Source organism: Balearica regulorum, chromosome 2, assembly GCF_011004875.1.
Source record: "Balearica regulorum gibbericeps isolate bBalReg1 chromosome 2, bBalReg1.pri, whole genome shotgun sequence".
NCBI classification, from domain to species: Eukaryota; Metazoa; Chordata; class Aves; order Gruiformes; family Gruidae; genus Balearica; species Balearica regulorum.
In genome coordinates, this window is record NC_046185.1 from 65,650,422 (window position 1) to 65,669,878 (window position 19,457).

A 19,457-nucleotide genomic window follows, 5' to 3' on the forward strand; every position below is an offset into this window, starting at 1 on the left:
TCCGCTCCCCGCGCTCCAGCTGCCGCCCCGGGGCCCCTCCGGGCAGCCCTGCGGAACCAACTGCACGCTAAACCGGGGGTGGGGTGGAAAAAAAAAACGGGAAAAAAATCCCCCACCCCTCCTTTCCCCAGGGAGACATCCATCCCCGGGGCGCTCAGTCTCCCGGAGCAGCGGGCGGGAGGGCGGCCGCCAGCGCGGGGCGGCGCGGAGGTTCCGCCGCTCCCCGGGGCGGGCCCGGGAGCAGCGGGGGGGTGCGCGGGCGCTGCCGGGGCGCCTCCCCCGGCGGAGCAGGCGGCGGGGGCGCCGGGCCCCGCGTCCAGCCGGCCGGAGGACGCTGCCTGACAGGGGGGCAGCCGGGGCTGCCGCGCCGGCTCCGCGCCCGGCGGCGCAGGCTGCGCCCCTGCGAGCGGCGGGGCACCCTACGCGGCGGCACTCGCCTCCCTTCCCTCCCTCCCACCGTCCCTCCGCGCCGCCGCCCGGCTTTGGCGAGGGGCTTGCCGCCCCTGGTTCGCCGCGGTCCGCGGTGCCGGGGAACGGCGGCTCCGCTTTCCGCCGGCGGAAACTTTGGCCGGCGGGCAAGGGGGAGGATGGAGCCGGGGGAGCCCGCGGCGGTGCCCCTCAACCGGTCCCGAGCTGGGGCTGAGCCGCCCCGCGGGGAGTTCAACCTCTCCGGGCTGCCGGAGGCGGAGGGGAAGCCCCTCTTCGGCATCGGCATCGAGAACTTCATCACCTTGATCGTCTTCGGTTTGATCTTCACCCTGGGGGTGCTGGGCAACTCGCTGGTCATCACGGTGCTGGCAAGGAGCAAGCCAGGCAAACGCCGCAGCACCACCAACATCTTCATCCTCAACCTGAGCATCGCCGACCTGGCCTACCTGCTCTTCTGCATCCCCTTCCAGTCCACAGTCTACGTGCTCCCTACCTGGGTGCTGGGCGCCTTCATCTGCAAGTTCATTCACTACTTCTTCACCGTCTCCATGCTGGTGAGCATCTTCACGCTCTCGGCCATGTCCGTGGACCGCTACGTGGCCATCGTGCACTCCCGACGCTCCTCGGCCTTGCGCGTTTCCCGCAACGCACTGCTGGGTGTGGGGCTCATCTGGGCGCTCTCATTCGCCATGGCCTCACCCGTGGCTCACCACCAGCGCCTCTTCCACCGCGAGGCCAGCAACCAGACCTTTTGCTGGGAGCACTGGCCCAACCCACACCACAAGAAGGTCTACGTGGTTTGCACGTTCGTCTTCGGATATCTGCTCCCGCTGCTGCTCATCTCCTTCTGCTATGCCAAGGTGGGGCAAAGCGGGTAGCGGTGGAGGGTATGTAAAGGGGATGGGGGACACACAATGGTGGCGGGTGTCCTTGAGCTGTAGGGACATCTCTGGGCACGTGGAGGGACATGGCACTGCCAGGAGGCAACAGGCAGCGGTGAGTTTGTGGCACAAAGGGAGAGGGCAGGTTTTATAGCCGAGGGATGACTGGGGGGACATGCGTGTGTGGCACAGAAAGGTCGGGACAGGGATTGCACGGGGCGGGGAGGAGCGTTGTTCAGGCAGTTACTGGGGTCCCTCTCTCAGATTTCCTTATTGCAAAGTGCTAAGAAGCCCCAGTACTCTGCTGCTTTCTCTGTCAACACAACTGTCTTATTTTCTTGCAGTGCTGTTTGAGTTTAACTCAAAGTACAACAAAGCAACAAAGTTGTTTAGGCTTCAGATGACACAGACCCACCAGTTTGGTCTGATCCAGTTAGCACGTTAAGAGCAAAAGGTGGATCACGCTGCCTGGTCCCTGGGAGCCCTGTCTTGCCCCAGTTGAAGTGGATGGGAGATTTACCTCTGACTTCAGCACGGGCAGATGGTGCTAGGGAGCAGTGCATGAGGATCCAGGTAGGAAAAATCAAGTAAAGATGCCTGAAAAATGGTACTTAAGGACTTTTCTGCTCAGGCAAAAGGTCACATTTGTCTATGAATATTAAATGCAGCCTTCAGTGTAGGGTCCACTGCTTGCTGCTGGAGAGGATCTGGAGCACCGGCTGCTACCTACTGAGTTAGGCAGAGATGCTCCTGTTTCTGTGCCAGCAACCTTCAGAAGCAGGATTTCTCCTTAGGCAGGAATTTACATTCGAGGGCATGGGTCTGCTCTTGCAAATAAGGACTGCTTAAGTGTTGAGAAGTCAGTTCTTTAATTGGCAAGTTCAATAGATGTAATTAAAGTCTTTCATTTGAACAAATGATTTTATTTACTGGTCAGTTTTGTATGTATTACATCAGCTTAAATGTGATGTGCAAATTAAGGCTTAGAATGGCATCCAACTCTGCTAAAACTGAGTTATAAGGAACTCAAAGGACAACGTTTCTAAATTACAGTTTGTAATGAGACAAGTCCGACCTGGTAAATGGAGAAGAAATACATGTTTTCATGCATAAACTGAATTCTGTTTTCCCTGCGTGAATACACTGGTGGTGTACACTGGTGGTTTAATCTACAGTGGTGAAGATGACTGAGCTGTGAGAGGGATGAAACTTGCTGTAGCCATAGATCATCAGAGTTTTAAGAAAATATCACATATTTCAGGGAGAATGTTACAGAATGTGTGCAGAGGGAGCTTTTTAGGTATTAAGAATTCTTACATTTTTCAAAGCCAAAGCATCTTCTATTTCAGCATAAAGTACCAGCCTTCAAAGTCTAATTACAGGACTGAAGATTGAAAACAAGTCTTTCAAAATTGCGACAGTCCTGCATAGTATGGAGGGGTGGAAAGTAAATGTGCTTAAACAAAATATAAGCATAGTAAATATAACACCATGTTGTTACAAAGCACCACTGCAGAAGTAGATCTTTCAATACTAGTATGAATATGTAGCAAAAAAAGCCCCAAAACCAAAACACAAAACCCCCAAACCAACAAAGCAACCCTATGTGAAATACGTGCCCTGAACAAGTTTATAAAATCAAGGCCACTCGAAGTTACAACTAAAATCTTGTGCTTAAATTATTGCCAGGCTTGGATCTCACCCCCGCTTGGTGATGTGGTTTGAGCCTGTATGTATGATACTGCTTGCCATCGTGTCAGGCCGAAAGATCCAACCTGAAGGGATGAGTTTTAGGAGATACCTAGGAGATATACCTGGTATTCCCATCAGTGTCAACAGAGCTGAAAAATGCCATGACTTGTACAAGGCTCTTGGTGGTATATGTACCCTGCAGCCTAAAGGCTCATTCCTGCATTCATTAGGAGTCACTGACAAAGCTCCAACTGCAATATTTTGGCATGAGGGGCAGGGTGAGGGAAAAATTAAGGATGACAGTAGTTGAAAATCAGAGCTGAAGCTTTAGATTTGTCAAAGCCATTGCTACTGTCACGGGTCTCAAGCAAAGTGGTCACTGTGAGCTTTTATTGATGTCACTAAAGTACTGTGAAGTGCAACAAGTATTTTGGCTTCCGAACGCGCACAGCGTTAGAGGATCGCTGCTGTGTAATAGCTTCAGAAGTATTATGAAACTAAATGCATTAATTTCTTATGGACTTAACTAGTTTTCATGAACTTGGATCAGCTAAATAATGCAATCTTGTGATACAGTAGATTAAGACAAAGGAGACTCATTTCTCTATTTGAATATATTGCCTTTTCCAGGCTCTTGTAAGGCAGTTCTGTTTCTTCTGTAAGCAAATTGCAATTGAACTTTCAGTTTTGAAAGTCTCATTTTTTAGGCACTCTAATAGGGAGCTGAGTTCTTTCTCACTCTCTCTCTTAAATTACGTTGGGAGAGATTTGTATTTTCCCAGTGGACGGCAATACTGTTACAACCTACGGAAGTGCTGAAATAGTGCTAGGTGTTTGGAAACCATGTCCTCCCACAAAACCAGAACTGGAAATATCACGTGATGTGCTCTTAAGGCAGAGAATAATGAGATCGTGCTCTGTGTCCTGTGGGTACAGCTACCCGTTTCCTCTCTCCTACAGATAACTTTGGTTCAGTTTCAACCAAATTTGACAGAGGAGTGAAAATATCAGAAGGAATGATATTTCCCTGCGTATGTGAAAACAGGAGTCAATGAAGAAGGTGGAGAGTCTCCTTCATCCTTTCTCCTTCAAGGAGAGTCAGTTTGCATTCAGCTGTTAAACATCAGGCAAGCCATAGGGGGAGGAGGTCTTATGTAACATCTACTTATGGAGGAGGCACATCTTTCTGGGAATACACAGTCAAGAAATTACAAATCCAGAGGAAAACAGCTTTTGTTGGCTCACGGAACTACTCTTGAAAGGATCTTACTACTCCAGCCAGAGGAGTAGTTATTAGTTGAGTTACAGCACTGCATACTTGTAGACAGCCTGTATTCTTATTTTTTTATTGCTTATCATATTACTTGCCATATTTTTAAAATACTTTTTGTATGTTTTTTGTAACATTGCTACAGTGTTTGCTCACTACTGTATTCTTAAAGGGCAAAGTGATAAATGATTCCCAGTGAACTTCTAACAGTTGCCGTCTGCCAGGGCAATGCAATGTGACAACTGATTTTGGGTACCTCTGCTTTTGAGTACCCAGTTATGAGGATTCAGTCCTTGAAAATCAGGCCTTCTTCAATCAAACCTCTAGGTTGGACACCTAAAATCATTAGCAAACTTTTCCTTTTATAGATGTGTAATGTTAAAAGCTTTTTTAAAAAACTAAAATTCTTGCCTTAAGAATGTTTCCATTATTATCTATCATTCTGAACATTCTGAATTCATGGGAGTCATGTGTGATTTATAGACTTGGTTAAAAGTAAGCCATAAAAAGTAGGAGCCTCAACATAAAGTACAAGTTTATACGGTTCTTGGCTTAAGACATTCTATCTTAAATTTTGCTGAGCAGTGAGGGAAAACTATTAAACTGTACTGAAAAGAAAAAATAAAGGCTATGACACATTAGCGACACACTGTTAAACAAAAGAGGGTGAAGAATCTGTTGTGACAATAGAAGTAGCAGCATTACTTTAAAAAATGGATTGCAGGCATTGTCATGTGAATTTAAATCAGGTTCGTACTATAAAATAGGGTTCAGAATGTAATGCTCGTATTAGCGCTCTGTTAAGGAAGCAGTCCATTCTTACTAGATAATGACCTTGGGCAGGTTTTCCTGCTGCATGACTTTCAATGACTGATAATAAAGGTGTAGTCAATGGAATGATTATATACAGCCCAACAGGAAATATGCTTTGCAACAGTGTAGACTTGAGACTTTTACTGCGTTCGGTAGACTTATGTGAATAGGCACAGATAGTTTAAGCTACTTTTTAATCTCTCCCTTATTGGAAAAATCCCTTTCTCAACTTGGTTGGGTCATAGTCCCTCAGCCTGGGCTCTCAAACCGTCTTGAATGTAGTCCATGAAACAACTGGGGGGGGGGGGGTGGGTGGGGAAGAAACACATAGTCTGCAGGCAAAATCCAAGGCCTCCCAAATGCTGTTACTGGTAGTTGTGGTAGTACAGTCTGGAACAGACTGGAACTTACACTTCTGTGATTCTACAAGTCTCACACTCTCTTTCACAACAGTGTAACTTTCTTCCCACAGCACCCCACCCTCGTCTCCACAAAACAGGAAAGCTATTCCTTCCCCAAGAGCCAAATAAGATCTCTGATTAACAGGTGCAGGAAAACTGGAGTTAGAAAAGTTTCATAGAATTACAGAATAGTCTGGGTTGGAAAGGACCTCAAAGATCATCTAGTTCCAACCCCCCTGCTGCCATGGGCAGGGACACCCTCCACTAGACCACGTTGCCCAAAGCCTCATCCAACCTGGCCTTGAACACTTCCAGGGAGGGGGCATCCACAACTTCTCTGGGCAACCTGTTCCAGTGCCTCACCACCCTCACAGTAAAGAATTTCTTTCTAACAGCTAATCTAAATCGACCCTCCTTCAGCTTAAACCCATTACCCCTTGTCCTGTCACTACACTCCCTCATAAACAGTCCCTCTCCAGCTTTCCTGTAGGCCCCTTCAGGTACTGGAAGGCTGCTATAAGGTCTCCCTGGAGCCTTCTCTTCTCCAGGCTGAACAACCCCAACTCTCTCAGCCTGTCCTCATAGGAGAGGTGCTCCAGCCCTCTGATCATCTTTGTGGCCCTCCTTGGGACAGTTTCATGTGAAGAGTTAATTTTTCCACAGAGCTGAACTTTTAAAAAATTAACACATTATGAGAACAGGTCATGACCTATTTTTTAGCAAGGTGGGTATTTCATTCCATGAGTTTAAATTGCAATGTGCAAGAGTCTTAGTGGATATTTTGAAAGACTTCCTTCAGAGAAATAACCTGAGACAAATAAGGGGCACAGGTAGAATTATTATTCATTCAGGTGAAGTGACAGTGACTGTTAGAGGAACAACTGATTATTCATTGGCCCAGAGAAGAGATAATTTGAACAGGGCAGTGAGGAGAGGTATCTTTGATTTGCTTTGTAGTGTTTGTGCATAAACATGGCTCTTAATGTCCCTCCACGGCATTCTGTGTAGGTCTCTGAGTGCTGTTCCACTGCTGTCGATAGGTAATTAAATCCTGCCTATTTCTCTTGCTGCTGGTTTGCATACCATCTGGTACACTACCACGTAGAGCCAGCATCTTTTCACTGCAGAGGCTTATTTAATGCAATACGTATCTAGTCTGAAAGAGGGGAAGTTGAGAAGGATTCAGTGGAAGGGTATAATCTAAACCTTCAACAAATCCTTCTACCACCCCCCACCCCCCATGTCCAGGTATCCAATTTAACACCTTTCTTTGGACTGGAGAGAGATGCAATGCAAAAATTTGTGCTAAAAGTCTCAGAACAAAGGAAAAAAATGTTTGTAACTTTAAAAGAAGATTTTGCAGTTCTGATTTCTGGGAGGAGTTTATCTGGCTTTCGTTTTGGGCTGTGAGGGAAAATCACTGTACAGTACAGTCTCTGGGTGGCAGGTGATGGGATTTGCAAAGGTCTGGTAGAAACTGCCCATCGTTGTAAGTGATATGAAGGGGGTACGATAAGTGAAGCAGCAGTGATGGGAAGTGAACTTCACGGTATTTATCCCATGCTCTTTTTTGTTTTTACATTTTTCACCCATGGACTAAGCAATTCAGCTGTTTTGTACACAGTGACGGCAGGTGAGTAAGGAGTATGTGAGCCAGAGGGTAGAGGGTCATCTCCCTGGTCTTCTGCTGGGCCTCAGGGGCTCTTCTGTCCTTTTCTTCTGGTCTCCTTCATCCTGGAGAAGAAAGAAGAGCTGAAGCCAAAATGGAACCTTCTCAGAGAACATGGTTTATTTTTCCCCTGCCTTTCCTGAGCTCAGGTGAGCCTTGGCAGCAGCCTGGCTAGTGTTTCAGAATAGGGAGTGCGTAAAGGCCTGAATCTTTCATGCACAAACATGTTAGTGCACAGATAAGCACAAATGAACTGCACTTCCAATGTTAGGTGTTTACAAGTCATTTTTATTTTTATTGTTGTTTGTGGTTCACTGGTAGCTAAGAGTAGATACTTAAAAAAGTGGAATCCACTGATGAGCTATGGTTATTCCCAAATACCATCTTATTTCTTTTAATTCATTATGTACGTTTCGGAGACTCAAATGCCAGAGTGGGATCAAGTCTATAGGTCATCTTGTCTGGTGTCTGTCCTGGTAGTGGTTAGCTGTGCATCCCAAAGAAAATAGAGAAAACATCCCCAGATGACACAAGAGAATTTAAATTCATACCCTTTTTCCCATCTCAAGAAGTCTCCTTATAAGCCCCAAAATTTAGTGTTATATACCTTAAAAAAATCCTTTTAATGCTGGATGATCTTACCTATTAATTCTGGATGATCTTACCTATTAAATTGTTCTCAGTTCATCTTAGAGCTATGTAAAGTGCAACCTAATATCATCATCATCAAATTGAGCTCTACACTCTGACACTCTCTCTAAAAAATTCCTGTTACCATATTTTATTTAAACCCCTGCTCCCCATGCCCACAAATAGTGCCATATGAATATATTAGATTCAGTTAATAATGACTGCAGATAAAGTAGGGCATGCACTTCTGTGCATCTACTATCCAAAATCTTATGCGTAAATCAATATGTTAAAATTTGGACCCTGCTCTTGGATGATAAGCCTTTTTGAGATATATTTTTAAAAATTACTTGTGAAAGGTACATGACAGGTATCATCAAATTATTGATAAAGGTCATGCTTCATGTGAGATACATTTTAGTATAAATTTTTGAAAGTGTAAGCTTCTTTTGAAGATCAAATAGTGCCAACATCCTGATTATATTAACTAAACATCCATCTGAAGAAAGCAAATTATGCAGGTGACTCAGAAAAGCTCTGACTTAAAACATACACTTTTTATGTTATGTGCAGTAAAGGTCATTCTAAATTAACAAGCATTGACAATTTTATGGAAGAAGAATGATTGCTAATTCTAGGTGCATGATAGGTTTCCATGCGTTGTCTTGCTCATTTGTAATATGTATTTATTATGTAATACATCTGATTGTTTATATAAGAATTCAATTGTGGTCTGCTTCGTGTTTGTTGATTCACACAGATGCAGATATGTAATTCCTTCGGATTTGATACTGTCCTCTTTTGAAAGGTGTAAATTGGATCAGCGATGTTTGTAGGTGACTCATGCAGTACTGGAGAGCACACTCTAAAATACATGGGTTTGAATTTTAGAAAATGGTGAACTACAAGATGCAAATTAATCTTTTCAGGTTCTTAATCATCTGCATAAGAAGTTGAGAAACATGTCAAAGAAGTCAGAAGCATCCAAGAAAAAGGTAGATTGCTTTCATTACCAATATCTATTTGTTTATATTTTAGTTTTATGGCTAAGCGAATTTGCTACTATATTGCTTGTTGCCAAAGATGTAATGGAGAGAAGGAATTGAAATGAAGTATTTAATGACATATTCAGTGTCTCTCTGAACTTAGCAGGATTGGAATCTGAACCAAGTTTTCCGTCGCAGTGCATCAAGCCATTACCTGAGATCCCCATACTTTGAACTTCAGAGCATCTGAAATTTAGACATGGAGAGACAACCTGTCTCTAATATTAAATGTAGGGGGGGTTTGCCTCATGGGCATTTTTCCCTAACTTGACAATCTTTTTTTTTTTTTTAATTTATTTGTTTAACTAGCTGAATTTTTAAATGTTTCATGAAGAATTCCTGTCTTATATGATAAGACTTTAAAATGAGATTTATTGTGCTTCGTGATAGGACTCTAATAAGAGACTTTCAATGATTCTGCAATTCTACTGATATTCCACAAACTTTTTTTTTTCTCTTATGTTCAAGACTGAAGTTATATACTGGTTACAAGTAGAATCGTGAAAGGCCTTTAAAGCAGAATATAAGCTTTGCAATTTAGAACAATATTTGAAAGATGTGTTTATATATTGAATTTGTCAGTTAATATAATATGGTTCTGATTTTTGAGCAGATTTGACCACAGTAATCGTTTGACTTACTTCTCAGTTTATAGATGTGGAGTCAGAAAAAACCCTTAGGCTATAGCTCTTCATTTGATCTGATCACTATTACCATATGGGCATGCAGACTGTCTGCAATGTAAATGAGATATACATGGGCTCAACAGGGAATAAGTAATCTATTATTTATGCATTCTCTATTTTTTGGAACAGTATCCTAGTCCATAGATTTTAATTCCTAGAATTAAAAGCATTGTGGCCCTGATTCAGTAAAATACTTAACATATATACTTTTGCACTTAATGTCATCAGGGCCAAGGGTGTAGTTTTCAAAGGCATTTTGTACATCACCGTTTCTACTCTCATCTAAATTATTCTTAAACTGGAAATATCTGTGCATATCCTCTAAACACTAACTCATAAAAATCACAAGTAAAAATCAGATCTGGCTAAGAGCTAGCTTTCATAGCTTCAGGGAAAAGTACTACAGATTAAAAAAAAAAAAAAAAAAACACCAGCCCAAATTTTTTTTTGCCTTAGAAAATAAACTTCTGATCCTAAGGCCTAACTCAGGTTATTCAAAGCGATTCTGTTATCACTAGTGTGCTGTCTCTCTCTGGTTACTGTATCTTTCTTCTTTTCCTTGTACTGTTTTGTTAAGAATGCATTTCAGGCTTAATTATACATTTCTAGCTTTATTCAAACCTTTATGAAAATTTCAGTAGTAGAATCTTAAAATTAATTTGCTACATATGTGGAAAAAAAAGTTAATGAAAAATATGAATGTGCCTAAGTGCTTTTTTTTCGTGCTTTTTGGTCATAAAGAATCAATATTAACATCATGTATTTCAGGTGATTTTTATTTGCTAATGAGAAACCCTAAGCAAGCCTCTGTTAGGTAAACAAGAGCTGCCCTTCAGTGTTACCTTGGTTGCAAGGCATAGTGATGATTTTGGAAAGGTAAGCTCTGAAATTAGGCTTAGGAGGAATAATGGGATAAAACAGATGTTGTGAGGTTTCCTAATGCAAAACTACTTATTCTGCAGATATGAAATACCTTAAGTAAAATAGTTACAAGAGACACACAGTCAACCTCTGCTTTCAGGTGCATCTATACAGTCTATTGAAAGTCAGTGATTTTCCTGGTGAAATTTTTTTTTAGAATTTGAAACAAACTGAAGTAATCTGCCTCTTCTGAAGTAATTGTGCATGTAGTATCCAGACAATCTGTTTTCACTTGGAATATTAACACGTTGAAGGGAATCAGAGAATGAACTGCTCTTAATTTATACTTTCTTGTTAGCACATATTCTCCTGATGAGACCTGAAAGAGACGGCTTGTGAAAACAGATGAATCCTTGAGACTAAACAAATTATATTTACCACAGATATAATGTCCTTTGGCTTCTATTGTGAGATTTTGCTAACCAACAACAGTATCTGTTACAAGTTATTTTGGCCTGAAATCAAACTTTTTTTTTCTGTAAGTTTATGTAAGTTAAGTCAAGTTATGATTGGGTAGGTCAGTCTCAATTATTACTGAGCATTAATCAATTCAAGAAGTATACACCAAGTTCAATAAATTAGCAAAAAGTCTAGATATTCTCTGTGCTGCAGTATTTATCACTCTGTGGCCACTGGGTAAGTTTTGCCTGTGAAGAAGAGCTGAAGTTATCTGAAAAATTGTGTTGTAAAGTGTTAATATAGTAATTATTAGGGTCCATAACATAATATGTTTTGTAATTAATATTAGGCTTTTATGGGGAGAGTGATTTTGTTGAAAGACATACTTGTTAGAGGAGTAGACATGAATTAGTTGAGCAACTGCAAAGCACTAACTGCTGTTTCTGAAGTAAGTGACAGCTAAAGAAAACATTGACTGTCAAACTCCACTGCGCCCTGGCAGAAAGGTCTGTATGGACAGATACTGTAGCTGTCTGGATGGATCTAACGAGCTTGATGGCCCTTCCTCTCATAAATAACGAAAGTGGTGTCAGGAGGCAGCACTGAAGATATTTTGTGCCATTTTTCTGAATTCAGTGTTTGGTGGTGAGCTTTAATTTCCAGATTGGTTTTGACAATGTGCAACCACCAGAAATTTCAAGCTCCTTTTTTTTTTTTTTTTTCCCCTAGTTATATCCCAGAATGTTGTTGTATGACTCCCCCTGTGGAAATTTTATGTTTAAAGGAGAGACTTTCAAAAAAGCCCCTGTTCCTTTTGTAGACACTTGAGCAAAGTCTTTGTCTGACTGCTGTAAGCTCTTCCAGTAGCTGTCTTCATGTATAACAGATGTGTCTTGAAATTTTGGTCAGAAATCCTTGTGCACCACACTAAAATATAGATCATTAGATTTGGATGAGATTTCCCAAAGACCCATGTTGCCGTTGTTTTCCAGCCACCTCAGAAATGTGTAGGGAATCAGGAATCTTTACCTTTGAGCAAAGTTACGCATGTGCCTTTTACATTGACATTTTCACGGCGAAGGTTCTCCTTGCAGCAGTTCACTATGCAAAATATAGCCCATATAGGTAATGGAGTAAAATCAGTAATAAATATTCCAAACTGTGTTTTCTCTTCGTACACCTTTTGTTTTTTGTTCCCCCCCCCCCCCCCCCCCCCTCAAATAATGGTTTTGAAGCAGGTTTAAAGCTGATTCTTCAAGTGCTCATGAGACATCTGTGTTTTCCTTTCCCTGTCTCAGACAGCACAGACTGTGTTGGTGGTGGTAGTGGTTTTTGGCATCTCCTGGCTGCCGCATCACGTGATTCATCTCTGGGCCGAATTTGGAGTTTTCCCGCTGACTCAAGCCTCCTTTCTCTTCAGAATAACTGCACACTGCCTGGCTTACAGCAATTCTTCTGTGAACCCGATTATATACGCATTTCTCTCTGAAAATTTTAGGAAGGCCTACAAACAAGTCTTCAAATGCCAGATAGGTAACGAGTCACCTCTGAACGATGCTAAGGAAAATAGAAGTCGGGTAGATACACCACCATCTACCAACTGTACGCATGTGTGAACTGTGAAAAGTCCTGCATGTTGGCTCTTCATCTGTGTGAACTAAACACCTAGAAAACAAAGCACAATGAGCTTTATCCTGGGTTTATCTTGATAAAGCTAATTGGTATTTAATGTACTGAGGTTGCGTTTGTAGCAAAAGTTTGTAAAACTGGTATGAAAGAAAACTGGGCTGATCCTTTGCATCTTGGATAGCTTTGTCAAATGAAGCGCTTCGACCTTTAAAAGATACTTGAGAAAAAAATGTTGCAGATGATACGTCTGTATTCTTACTCACTAAGCACGTGGTGTGTAAACATTCAAATATACAAGAAGGAAATGTTGATACAGACAAGTAACTTTCTGACATCTTACTCCATCGAAGTGAAGAGATGGCTAAATTTTGTGTCTTACAGATATTAAATACCGTAGTACTATGATTTTAGAGAGGAAAACTTTTGTTCTGTCTTCAGATTGTTTTGACAATGCCTTTTCCCTTTTTAAAGTAAAGATGGGCTCTGATTTGGAGTTGAAATAACCTGTGTACAGCTTGAGGTAATCGCTTTAGAGTGGAAATGCTAATTTTATCTGTTTAGCTGTCTTTTTAATGTAACATACTGAATAATGATGGAGCTTTTTCCACTTCATATGCCTGCCTTACTGTATACACAGAACTTTTGTGTATGCTGTATAAGGTTTTGTTTATGGCCTGTATGTAGTTGTACCAAAATGAGGATTTGTATCTATCTGAGGGAAGCTTTTGTGCATGTGTTGCATGTGCATGTGTATGTTTTGTTAACTTTATAGACTTTGAGATGAAGATACAGTTTTATATGTGCAACGCATACATATGTTTTAAAATATTATGTTCCATAAAGCAACTCTGGGCAATGCTTAAGCATTTAAAAATAGCATTCCCTTAAAAGTTGTAGGAGGGGCTTCATACTGTGTAGCTCTAAATTGGAAAAAATCAGAAGGATGCATTTAAATCAATACAAAGTGTATAAGGTAAGCGGTACAGTTCTGCAAATTCTTAAATAAGATGAGTAGTTTCAGAAATTTTATAAAAGTACTTAATATATCTTTAAGTGGTAAACCGCTAAAGAAATAGCAGCAGGGAACTCAGTCCTTTGAGAATATTAGTAGCTGGAGTAAGATATGCTTTTACCTTTTTTATTAATGACCCATAGACTGATAGAGTAAATTAAATTGAAGGAACCTCCGGACATCCTCTCAAGGCAGGGCTACCCTTAGAGTTGGATCACTTCCTTGCCTCAGCGTTTTGAAAATTTCTAAGGATGGCGATTCAACAATTTTTGGGGGGCAGCCTGTGCCAGTGCCTAATCACCCTCACTGAAATATTTTGTTTCTTATCCCCTGTTGAGATTTCTCTTGATGTAGCTCGCGACTGTTGCCTTCTGTCTTTTTGCTGTGTATTTAAGTCTTCTATCTAATACGTAATTTAAGATGGCAGTTAAATTTCCCCTCAGCCTTCTCTTCTGAAACAATGCATCACTCTCAGTCTCTCCTCGTCTGTTGCGGACCGGCTCCCTGGCCTCATTAGTGGCCTTCCACTGGCCTTTCTCCAGCGCATCCATCCCTCTTGTGAACTGGGGTGTTCAAAGCTGAACAGCGTGTTCCAGATGCGGCCTCACAAGAACTGAATAGACTAATTGCTTCCCTTGACCTGTTGGCTGATTCTTGCTAATACAGCCCAGTATTACAGTAATTTATTGCTGCAAGGGTACACTGCTGGCTTATATTTAATTTCTGCTTTACAAGCACTCTCGTGTCCTTTTCCGCAGAATTGCGCTGAGTCCCAGTCCAAGTTTCAGGACTTTGCTTCTGGCTTTGTTGAACTTGATGCGATTGATAGCTGTTACTTCCATTCCTCCATCTTACCAAAGGCGCTCTGAAAGGTAGCCCTGCTCTCCAGCACCTCCCCCACGCCTTCCTCTGGGTTTGGTATCGTACAAACTTGCTGAGAGAGTGCTGCACCTTCGTCTGGGTCTTTGAAGATGCTAAATAGTATTGGCTCTGTCAGATTCCTTCTTCTCTGCAAACTTGCTTTAAAAAAATAAAAGTTCAGAGTGGTGGAACCACATCAACTATGGAGGGTTAGTTCACATCAAAATATCAATGTTTATGTGTCAGTATTGTCTGCCTGGAATCAGTAAAAGAATATTGAAGACATGCTATTGCGTGCATGGTGTTTGTGTCCATTCTTTCATATGAAGAGACAGTTTGATAGTATTGCTAGGAACACAAAATATATGAAAAACCCCTCGATTGGAGAAGAAGGGTTTATCTCTGCAGGAAACCATTTTCTGGGTTAGGACTGAGGTTAGGAAACACAGCCTAGAACAATGTTGAACTTCCTTTGGGTTTTCAGATCCTCATCACCCACTAATCACTATAATTATTAAAGCACTATCAGACTTCAGCTGAATTTATAACATACTAGGAGATTCTACAGCTTTGAAAATTATATTTTTTCCTTTTAAAAAATTGCTTGTGATTTCATTATTTTGAATAAAGAATTATAGTGTAAATATGTAATTGTATAAAGTTAACATGCTGAGTTTATTGTTTCAACTGCAAAAGCCTTTTTTTTTTTTTTTCTTTCTTAATTGTACGTAATTTTAAACCCAAGGGCTTGATAGTAATGGACCTACATCTGTTTGAAATTTTAAGGATGAGGGGGAGGAGACAACTGCAGTAATAAGTAGATAGAAAGGCCCCACCTGGTTCCTGATAAGCATCAGTAGAACTTCCACTTCACTTTTCAGAAAAACCTTGAGAAGCAGCTGACAGGCTAAGGGTGAGTTTCCTGCCTAAATCGTGCTTTTGTTGATTAGTGTCTCTAGCGTGACTTTGACATACTCAGCTCTGACATGGAGGTTGTGAATGTATAACCAGTGTTAGTTAACATATGCTGTGAACTGCGTCTAACCCCATAGCAGCTGGACAGCTGGGCAGGAAGCTGCCGTGCCACAAAAATGGCTAGTTTAGGCAGAAAATCAGGGAATGGGTGCTAATGATCCCTTACAAATGACTATCTCCTTTCGAGTTCTGAACTTGTTGGTAGGGATTGTTATTTGTGGTGGAGGGTGAAACAAAAGTTTCACATTGTTTGCCCAATATGCTTTTTTTTTTTTTTAACATCTTTTTAACCAGAAAGGTTAATTTCAGTGTATGCTGAAGTAAAAGTTAAAAAATATTTCTCTGGCTAAGGCTGAATTTTCCACTCCTAGAAAGATAAATAATCCTACTCAATTCCACCCTGTTGTGTGAATTTGAAAATATTGTTAAAAAGCAAAATAGGCAACAGGAATGGTTCCTCAAATTCCTCTTGAACTAAAGCAAGGTATGTGTAATTAAGCAAATACTTAAATTTCTCTTAAATTACATTTCTCATAAATTGAGAGAATTGGAGAACCCCAAGAGAAACTGTTACTCACATTTTTTTTTTTATAAACTGCCGAAAATGTTGTTGTATGTATCCTGCCTCTTGGTGCTGCTTCACAAGTGTTTCCTGAAGTTTAAAACATACAATGCACTTTCAACGTTGATGACAGAAGTAGTGTATCCCATCACATTGAGTAGTAGTTGTTCAGTCCATCTTAAAACTGTGTTCTAGTGGAGAAATGTAGAAGTCTTTCCTTGTCATAGTTTTCTCTGCAGAGCGGATGAAAGACTTGTGGAGAGGTAATATCTCTGTAGCACCTCATGCTAACGTGAGAGGGCTCCTTTATGGCAGGCTCTGGGAAGGAGCTCAGTTCTGTCCGTTTTCTGAGGTTGCATTAGGACATTGAAGCAGGTTTCTAGTCAATTTTGCATTTTCTATTTTGGGTTTTCTGGTTTTTACCTTTTGGCTTTAAAACACGCAGAAATTTCATTAAAACACTGTACCAATGGAACTTTGAAATTGTAAAAACTGATGTTTAAAGAGTTCAATAAATTATTCCATCAGGGTTTTTTGTGCAATGTTAGCCCTGCCTATTTGTGGGTCGGTGTTTGAGGTATGACACAAACGATTACAGCAGTGCTACTCTTCAACTCATTAAGCCTAAAATACATTTTGCATCCTCCAAGGTATGTGTGGATCCAGGTGCACACTGTGCACTACTACACATAAATCAGCCTTAGGATCCATATCCAAAATGGAAAATAAAAAAAATTAAATGGCACTTAAACAACATACTGTTCACCACATGCAAACACCCTGAAAAATGATGGGACTTGCTCGCCTGTAAGTTCAGCTCTGCTAACTTCCTTCACAGGTAATTGTATCACCCGTTTAACTAATTTTGAAGAAGGTAAACATTTTAGTTGAAAGTGAAGCTAACACTTAATGACCACTTCTGAGTCATTAAACTACATGTAGTTTTCAGTCAGAAGTATGTGCTAAACATTTATGATATGTAATAATGTAAACATTCAGAGTTGCCTAAAAGTTCTATCTTGCATCAAAAATGTAGAATTTCCTAATAATTTTCATATGTCTAAGGTAGGTAACAAAATCATATGCTATAGTAGATGACAAAGATATGACCAAACTGCCTGAAATTGCATGTAAAAATTATTATGACTTTATAAGGAACAAGCTTTAATTTTGTAGTTGAATGTTCCCACCTGCAATCTTAATATTCTTTCAATATTTTGATCCAAATTAATTGGCTCTTTGATTATTTACATATTTTTCTGAAGTCTTTTTCTAAATTTAAACATTGAAAACCCCCATATTTTCAGAACCATTTAATTTTTGGCAAGATAAGACATTTTAATGATGTGTTTTAAGTGATGATCCTTTGAGCTTTGTATTCACTTTCACTTTGCATGCGTGCACCTCTTTCTTAAAATCTTACTATTTTCATAATCTATTATATCTTCATTTTTAAAAAAATAATGTCACTGTCTCCAAGAGATAAACACTAAGCTTTGTATATTTAATGTTGCAGTGAAGTAAATTTTACTTTAAAACCCACATTGCAGGGAAAGGGAGGGATCTTTATATAAAATAATATTGTGAATGCATTGCTTTAGGTTTTTTGTATTTACGGTTGCTTCACTGTACAATGTGTCACATTGAACTTAATGATACCTGTGATATTTTGGGATAGGATAAAAGCAGAGAAAAGAACAGCTTCTAGCTTACAGAGCTTGTATTAGTGTTATGTATTCAGTACAAGTACGAATGTTGAAGACCAGAAAATTAAAATACTGTGTTTGTTTCAATGTATAATGAATGTAAAATAACATGCAGTTGTTTTAGGATACACTGTGCTTTGCATGAATTTTCAAGTGATTGTTTTAATAGGTCTGTACCGTCTCTGCTTATCTCTATAGTATGAAATACAAATGACTTTTCTTACCAAGTGTTTACATAATACTTGAAAACAAGTAATGCCCTCAGGAAAACTTCCAGAAAAAATAGTGTACACAAAACTCAATAGAGTTTCATGGCTAGAGGTCATTATAGGTTGAAAATACCTTTTTGAAAATCTAACTGATAGAAAAAACATTCTTATTTTGAAGTACTCAAGTGCAGGAGGCATGGTTCTCCTTTCATTCAAGCTGGTAGAAGTCAATTGAAATTGGTGGAATTCATTGTGATTTCTTATTCAAGTGCAATTTAAATCTCTGTAATTTACGTGTTGCTGAAGAGGCATACAAACAGAGCTAGATCCATGTATTTGAATGTGAAGAGAAACCAAGCTCTCCAATGATGTGAAATCCAAACCTATTATATTATATTATTATATGAAAGCCTGGATGCGGCTCCACTGTTGGAAGAAGGCTGTTAAATTGGTGTGTAAGTGTGTATAGATTTGCATCAACAATGAGCAATGGCTACATCAATACAGTAAAAACAGCTAGATGAGCATGAAACCAGAATACGATCAGTCCTACACCTAATGGATGTACTTTTAAAAACAAAAGTAAATGCTACATCTTGCATTTAAAATGACGTGCACGTTAATCTCTCAATTTTACTGTGCATGTGTACTTGACGTTTGTAGATGCATTAGTACACTTTGGCCAGATACATTTGCTGGATGAAGGCTGTGGTCTCATTTTATAGTTCTGTTTCCTTAAGTGCAGCATTGTCCCCTTGGAAAACTTTGTACCATTTCCATTGCATGGTTATTCCATGCCCTGATAATCATCTAACCATATTTAAAATTTGCTGAGAAAAATAAAGTCTCTCCTTTAGTAACAAATCATCTGAGCTACATAGATGGTTCTAGCAATACCTGTAGAGAATTTATCAGCCTGGTTAAGCTTAATATAAGGATTCCTAAAGAAAATACAAACCTCTTGCTGATGGGTTGTAGATGTGACATTTATAGATGAGGTGATGACATGACAGTATTGCTTTACATTGAATTTCACACTGTAGCACAAGCAAACTGGTAGTTTTAATATAGTAAAATGAAAAGTCATACATTTAGGAATGAAGAACATAAGGAAAACTTTAAGAACTGGTTATTATACTGATTATACTGGAAAATGGTGATTCTGAAATTGTCAGTTTAATTAAACAAAACCTTCAACTCTGTGTAACTGAAGGACTTGCATAACGCCTGGAATTGTTAATTTAGCATGTGGCAGTACCTGGGGTGGTATCACTGGAAGCACTGCTGCAAACAGGGGGGCTTTTGCACAAAAAAAATCCAAAACAGTCAGCAATTCACCTTAGAGGGATACGGTTAAGAAGTGCCTTAATTACTACATAGCTCTGTAGCCATAAAGACAGAGAAATACCTGATGCTATTCTGCTCTTAAATGGATGGATGAGTTAGCAAGATCCAGTACAGTGAAATTAAACTTTAACAGTTAAATCTGTAAATGAAGTGGAAACCTTTTCATTAAGCCATGGGTATAAATAATCCTAGAATTCTTAATGAACAAATGTGATATATTCCTCTAGCTTCAAATCACACTTGGGTGTTTCTCAAAAGATTTTACGTATTTAAATCTCAAAATATGGATGAGGATGTAGCACAGCTATGGGGGAAAAAA

At 40.2% G+C, this 19,457-nt stretch overlaps 1 protein-coding gene across 1 annotated transcript; it reads left to right on the forward strand.

Moving 5' to 3' along the window:
• The first annotated feature begins 327 nt into the window (after positions 1-327).
• GALR1 (galanin receptor 1) lies at positions 328-14,627 on the forward strand. Its single transcript, XM_010309143.2, has 3 exons — positions 328-1,289; positions 8,715-8,780; positions 12,136-14,627. Exons 1-3 carry the CDS (start codon positions 588-590, stop codon positions 12,451-12,453), a joined length of 1,086 nt encoding a protein of 361 aa, XP_010307445.1. The 5' UTR covers positions 328-587; the 3' UTR covers positions 12,454-14,627.
• The last annotated feature ends 4,830 nt before the right edge of the window (positions 14,628-19,457 follow it).